At 39.8% G+C, this 27,857-nt stretch overlaps 1 protein-coding gene across 9 annotated transcripts in view; it reads right to left on the bottom strand.

The window, feature by feature from the left end:
* The window catches only part of Scmh1 (Scm polycomb group protein homolog 1), a 224,630-nt gene that overhangs the window by 77,667 nt on the left and 119,106 nt on the right, over window positions 1-27,857 (bottom strand). For 8 of the 9 annotated variants that reach the window (XM_045149870.1, XM_045149869.1, XM_045149867.1 and 5 more), the window contains 2 exons: window positions 22,746-22,834; window positions 12,401-12,644 (listed from right to left, as the gene is read on the bottom strand). In XM_045149870.1, coding sequence (XP_045005805.1) covers window positions 12,401-12,644; window positions 22,746-22,834 — 333 coding nt within the window. Of the gene's footprint in view, window positions 1-12,400; window positions 12,645-13,459; window positions 13,495-22,745; window positions 22,835-27,857 lie in introns of those variants that run through there. The other variant, XM_045149873.1, reaches the window with a different exon arrangement.

The raw sequence follows: 27,857 nt of genomic DNA, 5'->3' as shown, positions 1-27,857 counted from the left end.
TTCCTTTCCTACTACTTGGTGCATGAAGACTATATAAGATAAACATATAGTCAATATTATGCTAAGTGGGAAAAACTGAAGTATTTCCACTAAAAATCAGAAACACACACACACACACACACACACACACACACACCAGAAACATGACAAAGGTGTTTGTTTTTTCCACTCTTATTAAATATTGGTACTGGAAATCTTAGCTAGAGAAATATGACAAGAAGCAAATAAAAGGGATACAAATAGGAAAAGAAGATTCAGTATTCTTATTTTTATAGGACACTGTCCTATATTTAAGAGACCCTAAAGACTCTACCAGAAAACTTATAAACACTTCTAGCAAAGTGGCAAAACACAAAATTAACACAAAAATCAGTAGTATTCCTATATACCAATAACAAATTGTTGAAGAAATTAGGGGGAAATATCCCACCCACAATTGCCACAACAAACACGTTGGAATAAATCTAACCAAGGAAGTCAAAGACCTTTACAATGAAAACATTAAAACCATGAAGAAGGAAACTAAGAAGACAGGTGAAGATGGAAAGACAATCCATGTTCATGGATCAGAAGACTCAATATTGTGCAAATGTCTTCTACTGTACGGAAAATAATTTACAGTAGTGGGGTAGTTTGAATGGGTGTTCCCCAATAGATTCAGGAGTTTAGTCAAGTTTGTAAGCTTGGATTTCCAGCCATCTGTCTGGAGGGGGTGTCACTGTGGGTGGATCCTAGGGTCCAGCCCTAAGGTGTGTTTGGGGGTGGATCTGAATTCCAGCCTAACGCATGCAGAGAACAGGAGTTCTCCTGGGCTCCCTGCTGTTTGGCTGCTGGTTTTTGCTTTTGCTCTAGGTGGGGTGGGTTTTCTCTTTTTTGTCATTATAGAATTTCCCCTGAATCTGTAAGCCTGAAACAAACTCCATTCCTCCTATAAACTGTGTCTGGTTTGGAGGTTCATCCCAGCAGTGTGGAGTTGACTACAACATGTAATTAAATATAGTAGATAAAAAAATCCAATTACCATTCTTTTTCTTTGGGGGGGGGGAGTTCGAGGTAGGGTCTCACTCTGGCTCAGGCTGACCTGAAATTCACCATGTAGTCTCAGAGTGGCTTCGAATTCTCGGCGATCCTCCTACCTCTGCCTCCCTAGTGCTGGGATTAAAGGCGTGCGCTACCACGCCTGGCTTCCAATTACCATTCTTCACAGATATGGAAAAATAAATCTTAAAGTTCATTTGGTAGCACAAAATACCTTGGATAGCTAGATCAATATTGTGGGGAGGGGCAATGGCTGAATATTTCACCATACCTGATTTCAAATTCTACTTCAGAGCCACAGAAATACAAACAGCATGGTACAGTCACACAAAAAAAGGACATATAGATCAATGAAACAAAATAGAAGATCTAGACATAAATCCATGAAGAGATAACTATTTGACAAAAAAAATGCTAAAAATACTCACTGGAGAATACTCTTTTAACAAATGGCGCTAAGAAAAGTGGACATCTGTATGCAGAAGTATAAAACTAGATTCTTATCTCTCATTTGCACAAAAAATAACCCCAAGTGGATCAAAGACTTTAACATGAGACCTGAAACTCTGCAACTACTAGAGGAAGAATAAGGAAAAGCACTTCAGTATAGGTATGATAAGGACTTTTGAATCAGACTCCAGTTGCTCAGGAAATAAGGCTAACAATTGGCAAATAGGTCCTTATAAAATTAAAGAGCTTTATGCAGCACAATAAACTGCTAATCAATAGAAAAGGCAAACTGTAGAATGAGAAACAAAAGTCTTTTCCAACTATACATCTGTCTAGAATATACAAAGAACTAAAAAAAAAAAAAAAACTAAACTAAACAACAAATAAACATTCCAATCAAAAAGTAGGCTATGAAGATGAACACAGAGTTCTCAAAAGAAGAAGTAGAAATGTTGAATCAATATTCTTAAAAGTGTACAGCATTCTTAGCAATCAGTAAAGTGCAAATTAAAATTACTTTGAGATTCCATTTCATTCCAGTCAGGATGGCTATGATAAAAAGAAGAAAAAAGGGCTGGAGAGATGGCAGAGTAGTTAAGGTGTTTGCCTGCAAAGCCAAAGGATCCCGGTTTGACACTCCTGGACCCACATAAGCCAGTGAACAAAGGGGCGCATGCACCTGGAGTTCATCTTCAGTGGGTGGAGGCCCTGGCACGCCCATTCCCCCCACCTCTTTCTCTCTTTCAAATAAATAAATAAAATATATATTAAAAAAAGCATCTCCAGTGGGAAAGTTACTTCTGTTGTTTGACTAAATGGCTATGTTATAACCATCAAATTGACCTCTAACTATTCACATTCATGCCTACATATTAGTGCTGCTAATATATAGTGCTTTGGTCTGAGATGCTTCCTTGAATTGTTTTTTATTTGTGTGTATATGTGTGTTATAGCACACACGTGGTGGTCAGAGGACAATTTTGCGGTATTAGTGCTCTACCTTCTTTGAGACAGGGTCTCTTGCTACTCAGCAAATGAAATGCCAGGCTGCAAATGAACATCATACTAGCTGGCCCATTAGCTTGTCTGGTCTTTGAGCTTCAGTTTCTCCTGGCTCCATTTTCCATTGCTGTAGTCCATTGGGATCACAGATGCATATGCCAGTTTGCCTTTTTCTTTATATGGGTACTGAGGAATTGAACCCCAGGTTGGTAGATTCTGCAAGCAAGTACCATTAACTGCTATATCATCTTCCCAGCCCCATGAGAAGTTTCTTTTTACAGAACTACTGCAAAATGGTGGTAACTACAAAATTCATAAAAGTGCTGAGAATAAGTTAGTTTTACAGGCTCAGGGCTAAATGAGGTATCTCTATCACATCCTCCAAGACTGACAGCACACTGTGGAAGAAGGGATGAAAGAATGTGCAAACCACAGGATGTGGAGGACTGCTTTGGAATTCTGTCCTCCAAATATGAAAGAGGTCATTGAATTCATGACCTTACAATGGTTACAGACACCCACACAAGATCTGTACAATACTGGACCCATTAACACTCTGTCATGGGTGACAGAAGAAGGGAAAAAAAAAAGCACATCAAAATAGAAGAGGGACTAGTTGGAAAGAAGTGAGGGGAAGGCGAGAAAGGGGGGAAAAAAAGGAATGGAAAGGGATTATGATTAGAACACATTATAGACATGTATGAAAATCATTGATATGAAATTTAAAAAAAAACAAGATAAAACAAAACTCTCTGGGGAATAGAAAAGAAAGGAGAGTTAGAGACTTTTTTTTGGCCATTAAAAACCCGGTAGAGGGCTGGAGAGATGGCTTAGTGGTTAAGCGCTTGCCTGTGAAGCCTAAGGACCCTGGTTCGAGGCTTGGTACCCCAGGTCCCACGTTAGCCAGATGCACAAGGGGGCGCATGCGTCTGGAGTTCGTTTGCAGAGGCTGGAAGCCCTGGCGCGCCCATTCTCTCTCTCTCCCTCTCTCTGTCTTTCTCTCTGTGTCTGTCGCTCTCAAATAAATAAATAAATAAAAATTAAAAAAAAAACTGGTAGATAGATTTATCTTTACAATCTAAAGGTATACATTAGAAGCATTTTAAAATATAAAAAGAAGGAAAAGAAATGACAGCAAATGCTGGTGAGCATATATGGAAACAGGAACCCTGATTTACTGTTGGTGGGAATGTAAACTGGAACAGCCCATGGAAATCAGTGTGGAGTTTTTTAAAAAGCTAAAAATAGAACTATCATATGACCCAGTCCTATTACTCTCAGAGGATTAAATATCCTACCATAGAGATACTTGCACGTCCATGTTTATTGTTGCTTTATTCACAATAGGTAAGGAAATAGAATCAGCCAAAACGTCCTAAATGGTGACTAGAATAATAAAATATACAAATACACAACTGGACTTTTATTCTGCCATGAAGAAAAATGAAATTTGCAGGAAAATGGATAGAACTGGACTATCTACTAAGAGAAGTAACCCAGGCTTGCAAAACAAACACTGCATGTTCTCTCTCATATACAGATTTAGCTTCAAATTTTTACATCTGTGTGTTTAAACTGGAATGAGTGAAGAGACTTAAGAAGCTAGAAGGGAGCCATGAAAGAGAGAGAAAAAGAGATATTAAGTAGAGATGATAGAATACATGTGATATGTGGGCTGGAGAGATGGCTTAGTGGTTAAGGCACTTGCCTGCAAAGCCTAAGGATCCCTGTTTGACTCTCTAGGATCCATGTAAGCCAGATGCACAAGAGGCACATGCATCTGGAGTTTGTTTGCAGTGGCTGGAGGCCCTGGCTTGGCATGCCCATTCTGCCTCTCTTTTGCTGCTTCCCTCTCTCTCAAATAAATAAAAAAAATAAAAATATTTTTAAAAATTAAAAAAAGGGGGGCTGAAGAGATGGCTTAGCGGTTAAGCATTTGCCTGTGAAGCCTATGGACCCCAGTTCAAGGCTCAGTTCCCCACGTCCCACGTTAGCCAGATGTACAAAGGGGCGCATGCATCTGGAGTTTGTTTGCAGTAGCTGGAAGCCCTGGCGCGCCCATTCTCTCTCTCTCCCTCTCCCTCTATCTATCTTTCTCTCTGTGTCTGTCGCTCTCAAATAAATAAATTTAAAAAAATTAAAAAATATATATGAGACATAAAAGTCGAGAGAAGTAGTACTGGGGATGAAGTTTAAGTGTAGATGGGGCAGGGAATGAGAGGGAGTGGAAACCAAGAATATATTTTAAAAAACCCATATGAAAACCTACTACTTTATAGGTTAATTAAACATATAATTTAAAAATAAGACTTTGAATGGAGGTATCTGAGTAGATGAATGAATAATGATGTGCTTAGAAGCCATAGGTTATTAAATGAAAATCTCATTGCAAGAGGTGGGATACTTCACTAGGAGTTGTTGATTAGGGAAGTCCCTAAGACCCCCAAAACAATATAGGCTATTTCTACTACTCTTGGTTGCTCATCAGAACTAGATGGTAAGATCTTATTGCTAAAAATACCACATGCGGGCTGGAGAGATGGTTTAGTGGTTAAGCACTTGCCTGTGAAGCCTAAGGACCCTGGTTCGAGGCTTGGTTCCCCAGGTCCCACGTTAGCCAGATGCACAAGGGGGCGCACGCGTCTGGAGTTTGTTTGCAGAGGCTGGAAGCCCTGGCGCGCCCATTCTCTCTCTCTCCCTCTATCTGTCTTTCTCTCTGTGTCTGTCGTTCTCAAATAAAAAAAAAAAAAATACCACATGCTTTTGTTGTAGAACATAAAGGAACCAAGTTGTAAAGAACTAAACTAGAAGAATTCTTCCTTATAGGTAGCTTTCACTTGTTAGAAGGTGCTATGCAGGTTGCTGGAGGAGAAAAGTCATCAATAGTCTTGCCTATCCATAGACACTGTGTGCTATACAAATGTACTGCCAGGCCCAGGCAAGATATGCCAACTGGTGCAATAGTGGCATGACTATTACGTGAGTAACCAACCACTTTCTGATTGGATTTGAGGCCTGTTCCACATGAGGGAATTCATGTCTGTTACTGTAAGTAAACCTTATACAAAAGCCTATGGCTGGGGGAGTCACAGGCTCTAGTGGGGAAGCAGCTACTGCTTTGCTAAATGGACTTAATGTGTCTCCTAAATGCTTATGTCCCCATTTAGTGCTGCTCTCAGCCTTGGTCAGTGGTTACTGCAGAGTTTCAAAACTAGTCAAAGTGTCGAGCACACGCTATGGCTGAATGGTCAACCATAAATGGGATATCTGTATCACCTGTTCCACAGAGAGTATCATGCAAAGGAGGCAAAAAGAATACACGAGCTAGAGGATGAGGAGGAGTGCTGTGGAATGCTGCCTTCCAGGATGACATGTATGTTGCACTTATGAATTCATAAGCACAAGGCGTGCTCAAGACTGGGCTGCCAACATCTCATCATGGGTGGAGAAAGGACAAAGTCCTTGCCCTTTACTGAGGAGCTATTGGCAGTTAATGGTTGCTGCCGGGGGAGAGAAATATTGTCTTAGAATAGCCATTGGTAAGTTGCCCATGCTCCAGCAAATAACCCCCAACTCATGTTCATGTTCATGTAAGCAACACTAATTAAATTCAGTGGGTCACACACAAAAAACCCATGAATATAGAATGAGAGCTAGTTAGGACGTAGAAAGGGATTGGTGGGCAGGGGGACAAGATAAGATAATGGTTGTTGCGTATGATCAGAATACGCCATATGTGCATGAAACTGTCAAAATATAAATTACTTTTAGAAGAGAACAGTCAAACATGCAGAAAACAACTTGTTTTATGGAATGAGTTGCGGCATCACATTCCTTCCATGTTGTATCACTTACTTCTTTGCCAGGGCAGGGAGCTGGCTGAATCCCAAAAAGCTCCACTGTGCTACTGAGGCAGGAGGGCGGGAGGACAGAGTTACTGGAGGGAAGGAGAAATGATAAATGATGGAATGCCATGACCAAAGGGCCTGGAAATGCCATGTGGAATAAGATCTCTGTTTTCTGAGCATGATTCTTCTGGCTATGTTTTTAAGGCTATGGCTTCCAGAAAGACACAGAGAAGACAGCCAGCCCATTACTCTGGAAGCATAAGTAACGTGAGTCATGCTTCTTATCAGCATGGGTGCAGTCAGAAAGGAATTCATGGCTAGCAACTGCTGGATGCGGACTTCGTGCTCTTCTGTCTCTGAGGAGTTGCCCGATTGATGTAGATTTTCCAGTAAAGTCACAGAAATTTCTAGGCAAGAAGGTAAGCAAAACCAGTCCACTCTACTGAACATAGCCTGGGGCATCAGAACTTAACCTTTTTATAGTATCAGAAAAATAAAACTGACTTCATTTCCAGTTCTAAGGTACCTCTTTTTGTTGCTTCCTAAAGCCTCGTAGGCATGTACCACAATGGCAAGAGATTTCTCATACTGACCTATGGCTTGCATCTCTTTCATCACATAGAAAAGTGGCACTTTCCAGAGTCAAGAAGCATGTCTCTCTCCACCTTGTCCCAAGATCCTTCCACCTCACCACCATGAACTTCATCTAAGCCACCCTCATTTCACTAATCTTGTTTTTTGTTTTTTTCCTAGGTAGGATTTCACTTTAGCCCAGGCTGACCTGGAATTCACTATGTAGTTTCAGGGTGGCCCTGAACTCATGGCGATCCTCCTCCTATCTCTTCCTCCTGAGTGCTGGGATTAAAGTCATGTGCCATCATGCCTGGCTGGCTAAGACACATTTTATTTATCCATTCACTGGGTGATAAACATTTACGTTGTTTCAATTTCGGGCTGAAGTAACTAGTTCTGCCAAGATAATGTATTTTGTATGGACATATATTTTCTATTTTCTTGGGTATATACCTATGAGTAGAATTTCTGTGTCATACAGAAAATAACTATGTTCAACATTTTGAGTAACTTCAAAAATATTTTATGATATGGCTGCAGCATTTTACAACTTCATCAGCAATGTATGAGGGTTGGAATTATTCTACATACTCCAAAACACTTGTTCGTAACATACATACATACATATATATATATATATATATTTTTTTTTTCTTTCTTTCTTTCTTTTTTTTTTTTTTTTTGAGGTAGAGCCTCACTCTAGCTGAGGCTGACCTGGAATTCACTCTGTTTCCTCAGGGTGGCCTTGAACTCATGATGATCCTCCTACCTCTGCCTCTCCAGTGCTGGGATTAAAGGTATGTACCACCACACCAGGCTTATCCATCTTTTTTTAAAAACTTTTTTGTTCATTTTTATTTATTTATTTTTGAGAGTGACAGAGAAAGAAGCAGATAGGGAGAGAGAGAAAATGGGTACGCCAGGGCTTCCAGCCACTGCAAATGCACTCCAGACACGTGTGCCCCCTTGTGCATCTGGCTAATGTGGGTCCTGGGAAATCAAGCCTTGAACCAGGGTCCTTAGGCTTCACAGGCAAGCGCTTAACTGCTAAGCCATCTCTCCAGCCCTTATCTATCTTTTGATTATAGCTATACCAGTGGGTGTAAAGTAGTACCTAACTGTGATTTTCATTAATATTTCCCTAATGATGAATGATATTTTCAAGGTCTTTTTAGGGCTTATATATATATCCACATAATTTCCCTATTTATCTATTCATTAGTTTATTATTATTGCTATTATTATTATGCTTGTGTATATAAGTGGATAGTGTGCTGCAGTGCCCCATATGTTTGCTTGTGGTTTGGGCACTTGCCTAAAGTAGCTGGAGCAAGAATGTTGGGTATTCTGCTCCATTGCTCTTCTTCCTGGTTTTATTTTTGAGCTAGAATCTCTTTAGTGATTCTGGAGCTGTGGGGCTCCAATGATTCTTGGGTGTCTGCATCCCTGTAGGACTGGGGTCTTAAGTATGTGTGCCAACACCCAGCTATTTATGTGGGCTCTGCATATTCAAACTCTGATGGTCATCTCAGGACCACTCAGGCCTGCATAGGAAGTAGAGCCACTGAGCCATCTCTCTAGCCCTAATTTAGTTTTCTAAGTTAGCCCCTAAAATAATAGGTTTTATTATGGCATTTTCATACATACATGCCAACTGTCCTTATTCTTCATCTTCCTCCATGGCATTTCTCTGTGCCCCCTGTGCCCCTCTTGCTGGTTCCCTTCCTCTCCAGAAAAGTCTCTTCTGCTTTCATATCTTATGTATTCTATTATTCTTTTTTCTCTCATTCCCAGCCCCAAGATCTCAAGATCTCTTTCTCCCCTCTCATGGTCCCCTGATCTACAGGGAGGGAGGGAGAGAGGGAGGGAAGGAGGGGAGGGGGAGGGAAAGATTGAGGTTACTTTACATATTGAGTAGGCACAGAAAGAAAATGTGTGGTTTGTCTTTCCAAATCTGTCTTAACTTGCTAAATATTCATTTTCCTGAAAATGTCATAATTTCACCTTTCTTTATAAAAGACTGAATAAATTATACTGTATATGTGCCACATTTTCTTTATCCATTCATCTGTTGATAGACATCATGCCTATTTTTAAAAAACTTTTAATTTAATTTAATTTATTTATTTGACAGAGGAGGGAGGGAGAAGGGTGGGGAAGAAGAGAATGGGCATACCAGGGCCTTTAGACACTGCAAACCAACTCCAGACACAGGTGCCACTTTGTGCATCTAGCTTATGTGGGTACCAGAGAATCAAACCTGGATCCTTAGGCTTTGCAAGCAAGCAAATGCCTTAAGTGCTAAGCCATCTCTCCAGCCCCTTGTGTATTTTTAAATTGGGTTATTTATGTTTTTTACTGATGAGTTGTAAGTGTTTTTGTATATTCTGCAAACAAGTTCAAGTGATTGCACAATGTAAAGCAGATCACTTCACTCCTGTGCTAATAAATTTAGTGTAAATTACAGAACTGTCACTGGCTTAGAGAGCCCAACATGATTTGGCTCCTGCCTACTTCCACAGCATCAGCCTATGCCATCTTGTCCCTAAGGCTGTGAGTTCTACTTTGAGCAGTTTGTATTCTGTCCCTAAATTATGGGAGCTCACTCATGTCTTGGCATCAGTGTAAACTATCCTGTCTGCATGCTTGCATTCTCTTTCCCTGGATGGCTCCTTCTCATCCCTTTGGTCTTAATTTAAATAGTAACTTCAGATAAAATGTTCCAAAAAGAAATTCTATGTAAAGAAGTTCTCCCTTCACAAAGAAACTTTCAAATTGCATATTTTAAATATGACCTTTTTTTTTGGCTTTGGGGATTGAACCCAGGGCCTTACTCATGCTATGCATGTACTCTGCTATTAAGTTTTATCTCTAGCTTCTGAAATGACCATATCTTTCTCTTTTAAAAAATTTTTTATTTTATTTTTTAAATTTGTTTTTGTTCATTCTTAATTTATTTGAGAGTGACAGACAGAGACAGAGAGAGAGAGAGAGAAAGAGAGGGAAGGAGAGGGAGAGGGAAAGAGAGAATGGGCGCGCCAGGGCCTCCAGCCACTGCAAACAAACTCCAGACACATGCACCCCCTTGTGCATCTGCCTAATGTGGGTCCTAGGGAACCAAGCCTCGAACCAGAGTCCTTAGGCTTCACAGGCAAGCACTTAACCACTAAGCCATCTCTCCAACCCAATCTTTCTCTCTCTTTTTAAATTAATTATGAACTTTACTGTATGACTGTCTCATGTAGGTCATTTATATTCCCATCGGGCTATAATCTTATATCCCTTTTTCCCCACCTCCATTCTACTAAGGGCCCTCCTCAGTAGTATCATGAATGGATCAGTCTGTGGGGATGGGAACAATGCCTGAAGATACTATGTCTCATCCTGTGGCTCTTACAATCTTTTACTCCTTCCTGTGCAATGTTTCCTGAGCCTTGACCTGTGTGTTATGTCTACTTTAGTGTTAAGCTCTCTGTAATCTCCAAATTTTTGCTTTGATGAGTGTTTTCAAAATTTATTTGAGAAAGAGAGAGAGAGAGAGAGAATGGGAAAGGGAATGGGAGAGGGAATGAATGGGCACACCAAGGCCTCTAACCTCTGCAAACAAACAACAGATACATGTGCCACCTTGTGCATCTGGCTTATGTGGGTCCTAGAGAATTGAACCTGAGTCTTTTGGCTTTGCAGGCAAGTGCCTTAATTGCTAATCCATCTCTCCAGCCCTTTGATGAGTTTTGAGTGGACCGTATCTCTTGATTTAAATATTGATGTTTTATCTCACCTAACTAGAATATAAGTGTCATGACAGTAGGAAGACTGTTCATCTTTGTTACTGTATACTCTTAGCTTGGTTTAAAGGTAGGTGCTCAATAAATATTTGGTTAATTAATAAATACATTTCCATATAAGTTTAGAAAGGAGGCTCTAACAACAGGCTAACTTTCTATTCTTTCAGACTCACCAGCACACTTAGATTGTTTTTACTTTTGTTGCTAAAAACAGCTATTTAAACATCTACCACAGGTGAGCTCTACTAGCATCATTACAAGCATCATTTATGGGACATTCAGTCTATGGCACTACTATAGTATCTCTATGTACTCTGCCACTGATTATTGTAAGAATATTATAGTATTGATGGTGTAGTATACTATGACAATAGTGTAAAATAACAAGTTTTATATGATAATGATAACATGGCATATAGCTATGATAATAGTAGCAATAATAGAAATTGAACACTCGCAATTTGCCAGCTGTGAACAGTTTGGCCATGCAATCCTATTTAGTCACAGTAACTTTCTGAAGAAGGTATCCTTTTAAAGCTATGGGAATTAGGGACATACAAAGGTGAATTAACTGTTTGGAAAAAGCAGAGCTGGAGCTTAAGCTCATGACAGTCTGATGTGAAAGCCCATGCTTTTTCTTCCCTCTTTCTTTCCTTCTTTCCTTCTTTCCTTCCTTCCTTCCTTCCTTCCTTCCTTCCTTCCTTCCTTCCTTCCTTCCTTCCTTCCTTCCTTTCTTTTTTCTTTTTTGTTTTTACAGGCAGGGTGTCACTCTAGTTCAGGCTGACCTGGAATTCACTATGTAGTCTCAGGGTGGCCTCGAACTCACTGCGATCCTCTTACCTCTGCCTCCCAAGTGCTGGAATTAAAGGCGTGCGCCACCACACCCGGCAGCCCATGCTTTTTCTATCCTTTTACAGTGCTTCTCAAATGTTTATACAACACAGTGTTACCCCAGCTCATTATACAGCCACTAAGGCTTGAAGAAGTTGTTTCCCCTGAGAATGGCACTTTTATTTTTAATATTTTTGTTTATTAATTTGAGATGGGGTAGGAGAAAGAATATGTGTATGCCAGGGCCTCTTGTTGCTGCCAACAAATTCCAGCCACTGTGTGTCTGGCTTTATGTGGGTACTGGGGAATGAACCTGGATCACAAGTGCCTTTAACTGCTGGGCCATCTTCCTAGCTTGCGAATGACACTTTTAAAACTCTTGAAATGTGTTAGAGGCAAAAGAGCTATCTGAGAATGTCAGGATATTTAGAACAAAGATATATTTTTGTGGGGAGGCAGGGTCTCATGCATCTCAGGGCTGGACTGAACATGTTATGTAGCCTGAGAATGACCTGGGACTTCCGATCCTCTTGCCTCTATCACCTGTGCTAGGATTACAGGCAAGTGACACAGCACCCTTGTTTATAAAGCGTTGGGGACTGAAGCCAAGGCGTTGTGCATGGTGGGCAAGCATTTCACCAACTGAACGACTTCTCTAGCTCACCATATATATTTACTTTACCCCAAATTCCATGTCTGGCTTCATTTGATCATTCTTCTGAGCTGTTAGTAATTATTTTCTGAAAGGTCTTGGCTTGTTCCCAAGGAGCTGGTCCTCACTATTTATTACCCTGCCTGTCACTCAACAGACTTGGTGGCCTCCTTCCTAACCTTGGTCCTGGTTTCAAGGGTCTACAGTTGTGCCTTTACCTTTGGTGCCAGGTGGCTGCAGGTTGTCTCCTGTCAAAGAACACCAGCCCACAGGAAAGATGTCCCGGGAGTCAAAGCGGCACCAGTAGTCAAAGGCCCCTCGCCACCCATCAAAAGTGACCAGCACCTCTGAGCCGCGGACTTCTCCAATAGTGGCTGGGCAAATGAAATGAGGGTTCTTTCTGTCCACAGCTTCCAGCTTCATTCCCATTTTGAAGAAGTTGTGGGAAGGTGATGGTGGCTCCTAGAGGAGAAACAGAAATATTCAGACCTAGACACAAAGAAGGCAGCAGAGTGCTGTCTTGTTTGGATGAATGAAAAGTGATTACTATGCAAGATTTATCATGGAGAATCAGCCTTTCTTTTAAATGGATTCCAAAGTATGTCAAACTATTACTCTATCAGTCCTAAAATTTTGACAGCTTTTCTTTGGACTAAAATAAAAAGTCACACATAAAGTTGAATTTCCCTTTGTGCCCTTCTCCTATCCCATTTTCCTTCTACCTACTATTGAGGTAATAATTAGTTAGCATGTTTCTTTAAATATTTAAGTAATTAATTTATTTGAGAAAGAGGTGAAGGAGATGGGGAATGGGCATGCCAGGGCCTCTAGCCACTACAAATAAACTCCAGACACATGTGCCACCATATGCATCTGGCTTATGTGGGTACTGGGGAATTGAACCTGGGTCCTTAGGCTTCACAGGCAAGTGCCTTAACTGCTAAGTCATCTCTCCAGCCTTCATGCATGTTTTTAAACTTTACTATATATGTACATATCATCTGCATGCTTTTAATTTTGGATAAGTGGTACAGTACTATTTATATCAGCTTGCTTTTTTGTTTAAGATTATATCTTAAAAGCTAAATTGAAGAGGCCAGACTTGGTGATGTACAGCTTATCTCAGAATTCAGGAGGCAGAGGTAGGAGGATTGTATGAGTTCAAGGCAAGCCTGTGACTACATAATGATTTCTGGGTAAGCCAGGGTGAGAGTGAGAACTATCCTCAAAAAAACAAAAAAGGGCTGGAGAGATGGCTTAGTGGTTAAGGTACTCGCCTGCAAAGTCTAAGGACCCAGGTTCGAATCTCCAGGTTCCATGTAAGCCAGATGCATATGGTGACGCTTGCATCTAGAGTTCGTTTGCAGCAGTCAGAGACCCTGGCGTGCCCATTCTCATTCTCTCTCTCTTCTCTCCCTCTCTCTGCCTCTAATAAAAAATAAAACAAAAAAAGTTAAATTGATAAACTTAGCTTCAGCTTATTTTAACTACTAATAGTATCCCTTGTAGTTATAAATGATAATCTGTTTTTTCTCTTTTTAAGGACATTTAAAGATGTTTCTAATTGTTAGCTATTTTTCAAATATTTGTGTGTATGAATGTATGTATTCATGTGTGTGAGTATGAGTATGCACGTGCCACAGCACATCTGTGGAGGTCAGAGGACAACACTCGGTGTTGGTCTTTGCCTTCCATCTTGTTTGAGACAGGGTCTCTTGTTGTTTATCACTATTTATGTCAGGGTAGCTGTCCCAGAAACTTCCAAGGATTCTCCTGTCTCATTATAAGTACAAATCTATGCATATAAAGAGTAGATGTAGGGCTGGAGAGATGGCTCAGCAGTTAAGCACTTGTCTGTGAAGCCTGATTCCCCAGGACACACGTTAGCCAGATGCACAAGGGGGTGCACACGTCTGGAGTTCATTTGCAGTGGCTGGAGGCCCTGACGCGCCCATTCTCTCTCTCTCTCTCTCTCTCTTTCTCTCTGCCTCTTTCTGTCTGTCGCTCTCAAATAAATAAATAAATAAATAATTTTAAAAAAAGAAGCACTATCAGTCTAACAGGATGTCTGTTCTTGTTAAAAAAAATAGTAGATGTATACATTTTCTGCTTTATTAAATACTGTCAAATTGTCCTTCAAAGTGGCTATAACATTGCATACTCTGACCAGCAGTGTATAGAGTCTTGGGGGTTCTAGTCTGTACTGTAGCTGCATAGATCAACTTTGAAATAAATGTGTTGCCTACCCTATTCTGTTTCCTTAGTCTTATTGTCTTATCTTGTACCAGTACATAGACCTATTAAATGAGCAAATGAATGGAGGTGGAAAGGCCTAATTAAGGTCAGGGGAAGAGATTGATTAAAGGAAAGGTGGCGGGAGGTGGGGGGAGAAGGTAATCAAAATCTAAGAGGGTATGAATAAGTCATATGGAAACTTACTTTTTTGGACAATGACACACCCAGAATTCATAGATTATTACTAGAAAATTTTTAGTACCAGGGATGGGATACCTTCCAGGGAGTTGTTGGCCAGGGAGGTCCTTGATGCTCCCAAAACATTACAGGCCATTGCCAAGGCCCTTGGTTTCCCATCAGGAATAGATGGTAAGACCTTATTGCTGAAGACTCCACATACTTGGGCTGCAAGGTCACTGAGAAATCCTGCTGGAGCTGAGCTAAAAACCTCTTCCATGTAGACCAGCTGACAGAAAGCTGGAAAAGCTATGCTGCATGCACTTCAATTGGAGAGAGAGAAATCACCAGTGAAGATACCCAACAGTGGACACTGCAAGTCTTAAGTTTGGCTAGTCAGTTCAAGTGAGCCACTGGGTGCAATAGTGGCATGTCTGTTATGGGAGAAACCAACCACTCTCTAATTGGACTGGAGGCTCACTCTATAGGAGGAAAATACATGTAATACTAGAAACCTATGATGGCGGAAGTCATAAGCCCTCGGGGTGTAACATCTGCTGGTGTTTGGCTAATTACATACTTTGTTCACCAAACTGTCGGGAAAGCACTTTTCTCAATGTTCATATCCATGTATTAGTAATACTCTCACTTTTGGTTGGAGAAAAGCTTGTCTTTTCAGAAGATGGTGACCTTGGGATGACTCAGAAGGCACCATAATGCTGAGAAGTGACAGAGGCGTGTTTAGCACTGAAACATCTCTATCATAACTTCCAAGGCTCAGGGTCCATTGTGGAAGTGGTGGTGGAAAGAATGTAAGAGCCAAAGGAAGGGTAGGACTTCTTACAATGCTGTCTTCCAGACACAAAATGGCCTGGATATCCATGACCTCACAGTGTCTGACAGTACCTACATAAGACCAACATAATAGGAGGAAAAGATGATGGTATCAAAACAGAGAGATAGACTGAGAGGGGGAAGGGGTATGATGGAGAATGGGGCTGCAAAGGAAAAGGGGGGAGGGAATTACCATGCTTTATTGTCGATAGTTATGGAAGTTGTCAAAAAAAAAAAAAAAGAGCAACTGGTAGGAAATGTCCTTTACTTTCTCAGTCTTCCATATTGTTTGTGTTGTTCTTTCTCTTTCATCTTCCAAATAAATTTAATCAGATTTAAAAAAAATTATTTTTACTTGAGAGAGAGAGAGAGAAAGAGAGAAAGAGAGAAAGAGAGAAAGAGAGAAAGAGAGAAAGAAAGAAAGAAAGAAAGAAAGAAAGAAAGAAAGAAAGAAAGAAAGAAAGAAAGAGAGAGAATGGGCACACCAGGGCATTCAGCCACTGCAAACGAACTCCAGATATACACACCACTTTGAGCATCTGGCCTACATAGGTACCGGAGAATTGAACCCAAGTCCTTAGGCTTCATAGGAAAATGCTCAACCGCTAAGCCATCTCTCCAGCCTTTAATCAGATTTTTAAGTTTCATAAAAGAACTCTTCGAGTTTTGACTGGAATTAAAATGAATGAATATATATATATATATATATATATATATATATATATGTATGTATGTATGTATGTATGTATGTATGTATGTATGTGTATATATATATATGTCTCTTAATTTTGGAAGAAGAATCTTTGTTACATGACATTCAACCCCCATCTATGATGATAGCCTTTTTACATTTCAAACTTATTTATACCATATGCATAAATACCCATCAATAAATAAGTAAAACTTCCTTAATGTAGGTTCCTCCATTAATATAAAAATTTAAATATCCTCTATAAATATCTTATGCTGTTTTACTAATTTTTAGAAATATTTTAATTCTATTATTAACATAAATGGTATTTAAAAGGTTTTTACTGGGCTGGAGAGATGGCTTAAAGGTTAAGACATTTGCCTGAAAAGCCAAAGGATCCTAGTTTGACTCTCCAAGACCTATGTAAGCCAGATGCACAAGGGGGCACATGCATCTGGAGTTTGTTTGCAGTGGCTAGAGACCCTGGCATGCCCATTATCTCTCTCCCTCTCTCTCCGTCTCTTTCTCTCTCTCAAATAAATAAAATATATTAACAAAAAAAAAAAGGTTTTTATTATCAAATAATTAGGTAATATTAAGTAGGAACAAACTGGTGTTTAAAAAATTGATCAAGGGTTGATGGCTCAGCGGTTAAAGCATTTGCCTGAAGACCCTAACATTCAGGGTTCAATTCCCCAGTACCCACAAAAAGCCAGATACACAAAGTGGCACATGCACCTGAAGTTCGTCTGTAGTGGCTGCAGGCCCTGGTACCCCCAATTCTGTTTATGTTCTCTCCCTCTCCTTGCAAACAAATAAATAATTACAATTAATTTGATATTGATTGAGATACCAATTTTTGTCTGTGTTATTTATGAGAGAGATATGCATTAAAATATCTCCTACTATGGAAGAGGAGATGAGTTAGCGTATAAAATGCTTGCTGTGTAAGTATGAGTACCACACATAAAGCCAGAAGTTATGGCAGGCTTCTGTAGTCCTGGCAACCTACAGCTAGATGGGAGACAAAGACAGGAGATTCAGAAGCTTCTGGGCCTAGTGCCCTAGTGAAGAGAGTGGTGAACAACGAAAAACCCTGCCTCAAACAAGGTAGAAGGTGGAGATCAACCCCCCAAAGTTTTCTGACCACATGGTATGTGTTGTGGCTTGGGTATATCCACATTCACACACATGGACATGTATACACACACACATACACCACACACCCAAACTACACACTCCTGCTAACTGTGGATTTTACTATTTGTCCATGTAATTGTCAAATTTTTCTTTATATATACTTGGAGGCTATTTTTTTAAAATAAATATATACATGATTGCTTTGTCTTTTTGGTAAACTATACTTTTTATTTTTTATTTATTTTTGTTTCAAAAATATTTATTTGAGAAAAAGAGAGAGAGAAAGAGAGTGAATATGGGTGTGTCAGGGCCTCTAGTCAACGCAAACGAACATGTAAAGAACATGTAAAGAGAGACATATGTGTATGCGTGTGTGTGTGTGTGTGTATGTATGTGTGTATGTATGTATGTATGTATGTATATGAGAGAATGGGCACGCCAGAGCCTCCAGCCACTGCAAGTGAACTCCAGATGCATGCACCACCTTGGGCATCTGGCTTAGGTGAGTCCTAGAGAATTAGACCTGGGTCCTTTGGCTTTGCAATAAGCACCTTAACAGCTAAGCCATCCCTCTAGCCCTTATCTACATATTTTTAAAATAGGTCTTGTTAAGCTGTCCTGGTTGGCCTAAACTCCTGAGCTCAAGTGATAATCCTGCCTCAGCTCTCCGAGCTGCTGAGACTACAAGCATATGTCACCAACCTTTTCCATCAACTATGTTTTCTTCCCCTTCTTCCTTTCCTTGATTCAGAAGTTCAACTTTCTGTTTGTAATTGCTTGGCGGATTCCTTTAGGATTCTAACTGCATAATTGACATAAAAAATTTAAACTATTTCTAATCCTAGACAGTGTAACAGCAACATTTTAACTACTCTTAGGTTATACAGAGGTACAGAATTTGGTCCTACATTGTTATACTCTCAACTAATCACTTTGTTATTAATTGGATTATACAGTAATCCACATTTCAACTAATCCGTTTTCTCATCATTATTTATTTTTTTGAGTTCTTTCATTTTACTGGTTTATAATAATCTTAAAAAAGCTATCATTACAGAGAGGGGGGAGGCCTAAGTGAGGTCAAGGGAAGAGATTGTATAAAATAAAGGTGGGGGGCGAGGGTCAATCAAAATTCAAGATATTTTGAATAAGACATATGAAAATCTACTTTTTTGAATAATGGCACATCCAGAAGCCACAGATTGTTACTAGAAAATTTTCAGTGCCAGGGATGGGATACCTTCCAGGGAGTTGTTGGCCAGGGAGGTCCCTGTTGCCTCCAAAACATTATAGGCCATTGCCAAGGCCCTTAGTTTCCCATGAGAAAGATATGGTAAGACCCTATTGCTGAAGACTTCACATGCTTGAGCAGCAGAATCACTGAGAAATCAAGCTGGTGCTGAGCAGAAAACTTTCTCCCTGTAGAACAGCCAACTGAAAGCTGGAAAAAGCTGCACTGTATGCAGTCTTATGAGAGACAGAAGTCATCAGCAGTGAAAACAGTGGACACTGGAAGCCTCAAGTTTGGCCAGACAGGCCAAATGACTGAACGAGTGCAATAGTGGCGTGTCTGCTCTGGGGGAAACCAACTGCTCTCTAATTCAACTGAAGGCCCACTTTATGGGAGGGAATACATGCCTGGTACAGAAAACCTAATCAAAAGCCTATGGCAAGGGAGGTCATGAGCCTTAGGGGTATAAAGCCTGTTCTTGTCTGGATAAATGCATATATTACTCTCACAAAATTGCCCTGAGAGCACTATACTTAATGTTTATACTTATATATTAATGCTACTCTCACTTCTGGTTAGAGAAGTTTCTCTTCAGATGGCAATGACCACTGGGATGACCTAAAAGTGCTGAGAAGAAGGGATGGAGGAGTCTGCAGCACTGAAACATCTCACACCCTCCAAGGCTCAGGTCCATTGTGGAAGAGGTGGCAGAAAGAGTATAAGAGCCAAAGGAAGGGTACTGCTCCTTTTATACAACTATCCAGACAGAATTTGGCCTCGATATCCAAGACCTCGCAGTGCCTAACAATACCTACACAAGACCCTCATAATAGGAGAAAAAGGTGATGACCTCAAATGAAAAGAAAGACTAGTGGAGAGAGGGAAGGATATGACAGAGAGCAGAGTTATGAAGGGGAAAGTGGGGGAGGGGAGGGGAGGGAAATACCATGGTTTGTTGTCTGTAAGTACAGAAGTTGTCAATAAAAAAAATCCCCCCCCCAAAAAAAAACCCTCATCACACCCACTAACCAACAGCGGTGAGGTGAGAGATGGAGAATCCAGGTGCATCATTACTTTTTACATCTCATTCTTACTTGAAGGTTCAATTAGATTTTTCCTGAGACATATTCTTCAGTTGTTCATTTAGTGGCTATGCTATGTTCATTCACTTGCATTGGTTTATTAAATAAGTATGATTTTCGGGCTGGAGGGATGGCTTAGTGGTTAAGGCATTTGCCTGCAAAGCCAAAGGACCCTGGTTCGATTCCCCAGGACCCGCGTTAGCCAGATGCACAAGGGGGTGCACGTGTCTGGAGTTCACTTGCAATGGCTGGAGGCCCTGGCCTATCTCTATCTCAAGTAAATAGGTAAGTAAAAATAAATATTAAATAAGTATGATTTCCATCTTCGTTTTGAAATAATGGTATAATTAGACATAGACTTCTAGGTGGATACATATTTGGAAAGTATTATTTTATCTTTTAGCTTGAATTACTACCATTGGGAAATATGCTGTCATCTAACTATAACTTCTGTGAAGGTATTCTGTTTGACTACTTGCTCAAATCTTCTGACTCTACTTTCTTCTAGTTATGAGAACTTTTGGTGTATATGCTTATAACCCATTCTGGAAAATTCTCTTATCATTTTTTCAAATATTGGCTTTTCTTACTCTTTCTAGTTAATCTTTTTCTTACATTATTTTCCTGGTTTTTTTTTTTTCTTCTTAATCTTTCCATTTTTTATCTCTGTGTTACAATCTGAGGATAATTCCTTATACAGGGATTTCAGTTAATTATTTATGCACAAGTATTTAAATTACATATGCATTTACCTATTTTTTTTTATTTATTTGAGAGAGAGAGGCAGGTAGACAGACAGACGGAGAGAGAAAGAGGGAGAGACTGAATGAGCATACCAGGGCCTCTAGCCACTGCAAATAAACTCCAGATACATGTGCCACCTTGTCTATCTGGCTTATGTGGGTTCTGGGGAATCGAACATGGGTTCTTTGGCTATTTAGGCAAGCACCTTAAATGCTAAGTCCTAATTTTTGGTTTTAATGGTTTGAAATTTCTCACTTTCATTTCTACATGCTCAATTTGGTCTTTTAAAAAATCTGTTGTTTAAAAATAGTGTTTAGGGGCTGAGGAGATGGCTCAGAAGTTAAAGGCACTTGCTTGCAAAGCATGTTGACCCCAATGTGATTTTCAGTACCCAAATAAAGCCTAATGCGCAAAGTGGTGCAAGGATTTGTTTACAGCGGCAAGAGACCCTGGTGTGCTCCACACACTCTGTCTCTAATAAATTAGAAAAACAGTGTTTTGTATTTACCTTGTTTTTTTCATTTCTTCTTTAAGTTTTAGAAATTTTAAAATAATTTATATCCTTTTACTAATGTTTCTTTTTTAGAGAGAGAGAGAGAATGGGTGTACCAGGGCCTTCAGCCACTGAGAATGAACTCTGGATGCGTGCACCCTTGGGGCACACACATATGCAACATTGTGTGCTTGCATCACTGTGTATCTGGCTATGTGGGATTTGAATATGAGTTCTTAGTCTTTGCAGGCAAGCGCCTTAATAGCTAGGCTCTCTCTCTCCAACCCTCCTTTTGCTAATATTTCTATTATCTGAGACCCTTGGCATATATGACTGTAGGTTGTATCTGTTGATTCTCTATCAGGCCAGGTTTGTTTTGAAAGGTTTTGAGGACTTTCTAATTCTAGATTTTGTGATTATTTCCAGTGGTGCTTCACTTTTGGGATTACTGTGACATGAAATCTTCTAGAGAAATTTTGAGTTTTCTTCAGCCATAAATCTTCCCATATAACTCTTAAGTTCCCAGAAAATCCAACTATTAGACAAAAGACTGTTTAGAGATGGTTATATCCTCACCACTGCCCAGAGCACAACACTCTTCCTTAAGTGTAGTCATCTTTTCACTAAGCAGTAAAACCTGATAGGTCGACCTAACTGTAAGATCCATTTCCTGTCTTGTATAGGTCCAAGGCCGCATCTTGGTTCTTACCATGGGTATAAAAAGACAAGATTTTTGGAAAGTAAGATTCGCAGTGCCCCTTAAGACAGCTACAGGTTTAACACACACATGTAGCACTCTTGTGGTTCTTCTTGCTTTGGGCTTATGAAGACTTTTCTTAATCTCTGGTACGCTCAGCAAAGCACTAAAAAAAGCATTTGGTGACTTCCTCTCCTTGACCAACACAAACATTTTGAGGTATTTTTCAATGAAAGTTTTCAGGTTGTCCAGTGCATAATATTTTGGGAACCAGAATGTTTTCAGGACTTAAGACTTCACTAGCAGCAGAGGCAAACATAATTCAGTCCTTTCTACAGTAACTCTCACCTTATTAGAGACATCAACTGACAGCAGACTGACAGACTCTCCCCTTGAAAAACAGGAAGAACAAATACAGGTCTTGGATACTTGTTCTAACACTTACTAGCCACATGACCTTGAACAACTTCCTTATTCAAAAGTATGCTCCCTTACCTATTAAGTAAACAAACAATTCTTAGTTCACATCTTAGTTCAGATGTGGGTATAAAATGAAATAGTAAATATGAATGTTATGTATTATATAACATAAAATATAATAAAGCTCTCAACATATTGTAGGCACTCAAATAATAGTCTCCTTCCTTTCTCCCTATTTAGTGCACAGATCATAGAACTCTATGAATTGGTCCTCTATGTTTGCATTACATTTTATAGTGCTACTAACAAACACATTTAAATTTCCTAATAATGTTGTATATCAGAGTTCTACTCTATGCTTATTAGTTTGTTATTGACAGGTTGGAAAAAAAAAAAAGCCAGGAATCCTGTCTCTTATGGCCCAATGCATATCTCCAAGGATATATGCTGCTTCACAGGTTCTAAAGCATCATTTATGAACTGGTTTCTAAGAAGGTATCTTTTTTTATTATTTATTTATTTATTTTGGCTTTTTGAGATAGGGTCTCATTTTAGCCAAGGCTGACCTGGAATTCACTCTGTAGTTGCAGGGTGGCCTCGAACTCATTGCAATCCACCTACCTCTGCCTCCCAAGTGCTCAGATTAAAGGCGTGTGCCACCCTACTCAACTCAGCATCTTTTTTTTATTAGACATAAAACATAAGATGGTATTGTCAAGCAGAGAAATAATGGAGGCAAGCAGAGGTTTAGTAAATTGACAGGAGGCAAGTATTTTATCTTAAGCATTTTGGAAATGGTGATATTTAAGAACAACGTACCTTGTGGAAAATCTTGGTGGGAGCCATCTCTGCTCCATTTAGTGTCTTCAAAAGGAACATGGGCCAAGAGGAAGCATTCAGGCGAAACCCTGCAGGAAACAAAATGGAGAACAGGTTAAATAAATGTTTTAAAGGGTGGTATCAAGTTTTTCCCTTGGAATTCAGCTACTCCTGCACCAACCTCTGCTGTAGGCTCTAGAAGGGATTAAAAGACTAAGTAAAGGAAATGATTGATAAGAAGTCTAACAGGGTCTCTGAACCAACGTCCTAACTCTAAGACAAATATTACAGGATAGGTATCATAATGATTCTAATACTTCAACTTCAAAGCAGATGTGAGACAGGATGAACAAATACTGAGAAATAATCAAACGTGTTGACATAAAAACTCAACATAGCAGTAAATCATTCTGGTTTCTCTCAATATAAACTCACTCACTATTATTCTGTCTTATACCCACATACATGTGAAAACATACCAGGTACAAAAATGTTTTACTTGTCTACTTAAACAACTAAGAATTGGGAAATGATGAAAATGGAGAATGTCCTACTACAATTTCTTCATTTTTCACAAGAAGGAAAAAGCCACTGACTACTGAATTTAACTTTCAAGGCAGCCTCAGAAAATGGATATTATCTTTATTTTATAGAGGAAAGTTTCCATGTATGCTTGAAATTTCCAAGTACACTCAAAGATACCAAGTAGGTGACACAGCACAGAACTGAAACTCAAGCAATCTCAGTCCTGAGTCCACACCCTAACCCACTGCACTAAAATCAATATTCTGGGGGGAAAATGAAAAATAATTTTTGGGGGATTAGATATTATTAACTATAGTTAAGTTCAGGGGTAAAAAAGAGAAATGGAAACAGGGTAAAAAAGGAGGTACACCTCCAAATGGCTTAAACTTTTTGTTCCAATCTGGCTAGGCTAAGGCTCTCTTCCCAAGTTCAAGAACTCATCCTTGGACTGGAGAGATGGCTTAGTAGTGAAGGTGCTTGCCTGAGAAGCCTAAAAACAGACATTTGAATTATCCAGGTCCCATGTGGCCAGATATAGTGATGCAAGCACACAATGTCACACATGCACCACAAGGGATGTACATGTCTGGAGTTTATACACAGTGGCTGACAGGCCCTGATGTGCTCATTCTCTCTCTCTCTCTCTCTCTCTCTCTCTCTCTCTCTGTCTGTCTCTGTCTCTTACCCCCAAATAATAATTTTTTTAAAAGAACTCATCCTTATCAATTGCAATAGCAAAGTAGGAATTTTATCACTTAATCTGAAACTGCGCGCGTGCTCTCTCTCTCTCTCTGTTCTTCTTCCTTTTTGAAAAAAGCAAAACAAAAACAATTGCCTACCTCTGCATGATTGGAGATGCCAATCAAGTGGCATCTATTTGGCCACAGAGTAGAAAACTATCATTTCAGTGCATCAGACTTCCTTTGACCAAGAGTATATGTATCCCAAGTTGGGCCAATTATTTCTTTTCTTTTCTTTCTTTTTCTTTTCCCCAAGGTAGGGTCTCACTCTGGTCCAGGTTGACCTGGAATTAACTATGTAGTCTCAGGGTGGTCTCAAACTCATGACAATCCTCCTACATTTGCCTCTCGAGTGCTGGGATTAAAGGCGTGTGCCATCACGCCCGGCTTATTTTCTTACATTATATGTATGTTAGAGAAGACCACGTCTATAAACGTGTATAGAGTCAGCACTGCCTTTATGGAGAATGCACCTGAAAATTAGGGCAAATTGGGTCAGAAATGAAGATAATTATATTGTTTAAAATCCTCTTTCTAATACACTTAACATCAGATAACTTCTTGTTATGTATGAATAAATCATTATTTCCTCTTTATTTTCCAACCCCCTCTCCATTTTGGTTGGAGCTCGGTTTTTGACTGTTACTTTTCCTTGACGTTAGTTAAAAAAAAAAAAAAAATTAAAGCCTCCCAGAAACTCAGTCCGTGTGTGTAGAACTCTTAGGTAAGGGAAGGGCTGAAGCAAGTCAATCCTAGACACACTTTGTAGCAAAGTACAGGTGTTCTAGAGAAGTTCTCCATAAACCTTGGTAAGAGAGCAGGGAGGCATGAATTGCACAATTTGGAAACTCAGGATTCATGTCCTCAGTTCTCAGTGACTATAGTGTTCAGCCAGGTAATTCCCAACTCCATTTTTTAAAAAAAATTTTTTGTTCATTTTTTAATTTATTTATTTGAAAGTGACAGAGAGAGAGGGAGAGAAAGAGACAGATAGAGAGGGAATGGGCACACCAGGGCTTCTAGCCACTGCAAGTGAACTCCAGATGCATGTGCCCCCTTGTGCGTCTGGCTAACGTGGGCCCTGGGGAAATAAGCCTCGAACTAGGGTCCTTAGGCTTCACAGGCAAGCGCTTAACTGCTAAGCCATCTCTCCAGCCCCCCAACTCCATTTTTAAGGAAAGGGTTACTGAGGGTCTTCTATCTCATTTGGAACTTGGGTAACTAAAAAACTAGTTTTTGCTCTGTGAACACTTGTAACAGTATCAGCATAATAGCTGGTCTGTACTGAATGATTACCATATATTAATCACTTTACACACCATTTCTTTTTGTGTGTGTGTGTGAATGGATGCATGTATATATGTATGTATGAGCGCACGTGTGCCACAGCATGTGTGTTGAGATCAGAAGACAATCAGCGTGCTGGTCATCTTTTTCTACTTTGAGATAGGGTTTCTCTTGTTTATTGCTGGGAAAGTCCAGACTAGCTGGCCTATAAGACTTAGGAGTCTTATGACTCTGCCTCCCATTGCAATAGACACATTTGGGTCACAGGTGTGTGTGCCACTTTGCACCTGGCTTTAAATGAGTCCCTGGGATCTAAACTTCAGTCAGCTTGCAAAGCACGTGCCTTTAACCACTGAGCCAACTCTCCAGACCTACATACCATTTATTAATGTTTTAAATAATAGTAAGAGGCAGACACAATTATTTATCTTTAGTTTATAGGAGTTGAAATGGAGAGAGAGAAGCATGTTCAAGGTGATGTTAGTGGGTGATGGAGACATTTTGGCATGCAATTCTTTTACCCTAGACCTCAGGGTTGTTTTTTTTTTTAAACTATATTCCACTACCTCTTAGCAAGCTTCTTCAAGAGTAAAATGGTACAACACAAATGTTATCAAGGTAGTGCTAAGGGGTCTTATTCCACAACCCCCAAAGTGATATGGATCCCTTTTCTTTTTTTTTTTTTAATTTTTTTTTTTTTTTTTAAATTTGAGAGCGACAGACACAGAGAGAAAGACAGATAGAGGGAGAGAGAGAGAATGGGCGCGCCAGGGCTTCCAGCCTCTGCAAACGAACTCTCAGACGCATGCACCCCATTGTGCAACTGGCTAATGTGGGACCTGGGGAACCGAGCCTCGAACCGGGGTCTTTAGGCTTCACAGGCAAGTGCTTAACCGCTAAGCCATCTCTCCAGCCCTGGATCCCTTTTCTTAACCAAATACAAATATAATATAATTTGTCTCAATATTCTTGGAGAGTCAAATGTAGTACAGAATTTTAGTACTAAAAAGGACCACAGAAGTGAACTAGTCTAAAGATTTTATAATTCAAAAGTTCAGAGACAGTAAGAAACTTTTCATAGCCACCCAAGTTGTTCTTATAGCCAGGCTGGGATCCCAGGATTTCTCACCTGCTCTTTCCCTATACTATGCATGTTATATGTCAGGCTCCAGTGAGCTAAATACTTTAAGTGGCTTATCTCTTTTAATCACCATCACATCTCTGAATTAGACACTAAAAAATGATATTGCCTTTAGAGCTAGACTGCCTGGTTCAAGTCCAGTGCTGTTGTTTCCAAAGTACAGGGCTTCAAACTACAGAGGTTCTCTCTAGCTTCAGCTTCCCTAGCAATATAATGGATAAAGATAGAAACTACCTCAGTGGGTTGACCTATATATTAATCCATGAGCAGGACATAAGATACTCCCTAGCATATAAATGTTGGCTATTTTTATTACTATAGACAAAAAAAAAAAAATTGAGGCTTAGAGAAACTGGGTAAATTATCCACATAAGCTAGTAAAAAGCAAAGCCAGGGTATAAACCCAACCTCTGTTGCCACAGCCCCTATCACTGCTCATCACATTAATACTGACAATGACTCCATCTCTTAGTCCTACCACAACATATCTTAGTAAGAAGAGTCTGGGGTCACAAAATAAAAAAAGGAAAGGAATAAAGACAACTTGAGGTTCTCAAGTTAAATGACTGTCCAGGGTGCTTGCAAGGAAAACATCCACTTCTAAGCTTGGGAATACCTCAGTGCTCAGCCATGATTGTCTTCTCTTTGTCTCCCTACTTTTCCTGTCAAGTGATAACTGCCAATTTGAATCTGTAGTCCAAACCTCTGCCTGAGTTTCATATCCATATATGTAACTGCCTTATTCTAGAACGCTCTTTAATACATAAAATGTCTCAATAAGAGTTAAGTCTAGCTGGGTGTGGTGGCGCATGCCTTTAATCCCAGCACTCGAGGTAGGAGGATCGCCATGAGTTCAAGGCCACCCTGAGATGACAGAGTTAATTCCAGGTCACCCTGGACCAGAGAGAGACCCTACCTTGAAAATCCAAAAAAAAAAAAAAACACCAAAAAACAAAAAACAAAAAACAAACAAACAAACAAAAAAACCGATTAAGTCTAACTGATTGGACTTTTGATTCCTCTATCCCCTTCAATTTGTTCTTCCCTCCAGCTATCGCATCTCAATTAATGGTCCCTCTTATTAAACTCGGGTGCTAAGGCAAAAATGTCTGGTAGCGACTTGATCTTTGATGAAGCCACCAACAATGTAGACTGGAGAAAAGACAACACCTTCAACAAATGGTGCAGGAGAAATTGAATAACCTCATATAGAAAAATGGAATTAAACCCACCAATCACAATAGAAAATCAGATTAAAGACTTCAATATAAGACCCGAAACTCGTAATGACTGGAAGAAAAATAAGAGGAGATCTCCATGATATAGGAGTGGGGAAAGGCTTCCTGAACAATACCCTAGAAGCCCAGGAAATTAAACAAGCACTCAACCCATGGGATCTCATGGAGGTAAAAAGCTTTT

This window comes from Jaculus jaculus, chromosome 5 (genome assembly GCF_020740685.1).
Source record: "Jaculus jaculus isolate mJacJac1 chromosome 5, mJacJac1.mat.Y.cur, whole genome shotgun sequence".
Lineage (NCBI taxonomy): Eukaryota > Metazoa > Chordata > Mammalia > Rodentia > Dipodidae > Jaculus > Jaculus jaculus.
Note: the sequence above shows the minus strand (reverse complement) of the source record. Positions and strands in the feature narration are given on the sequence as shown.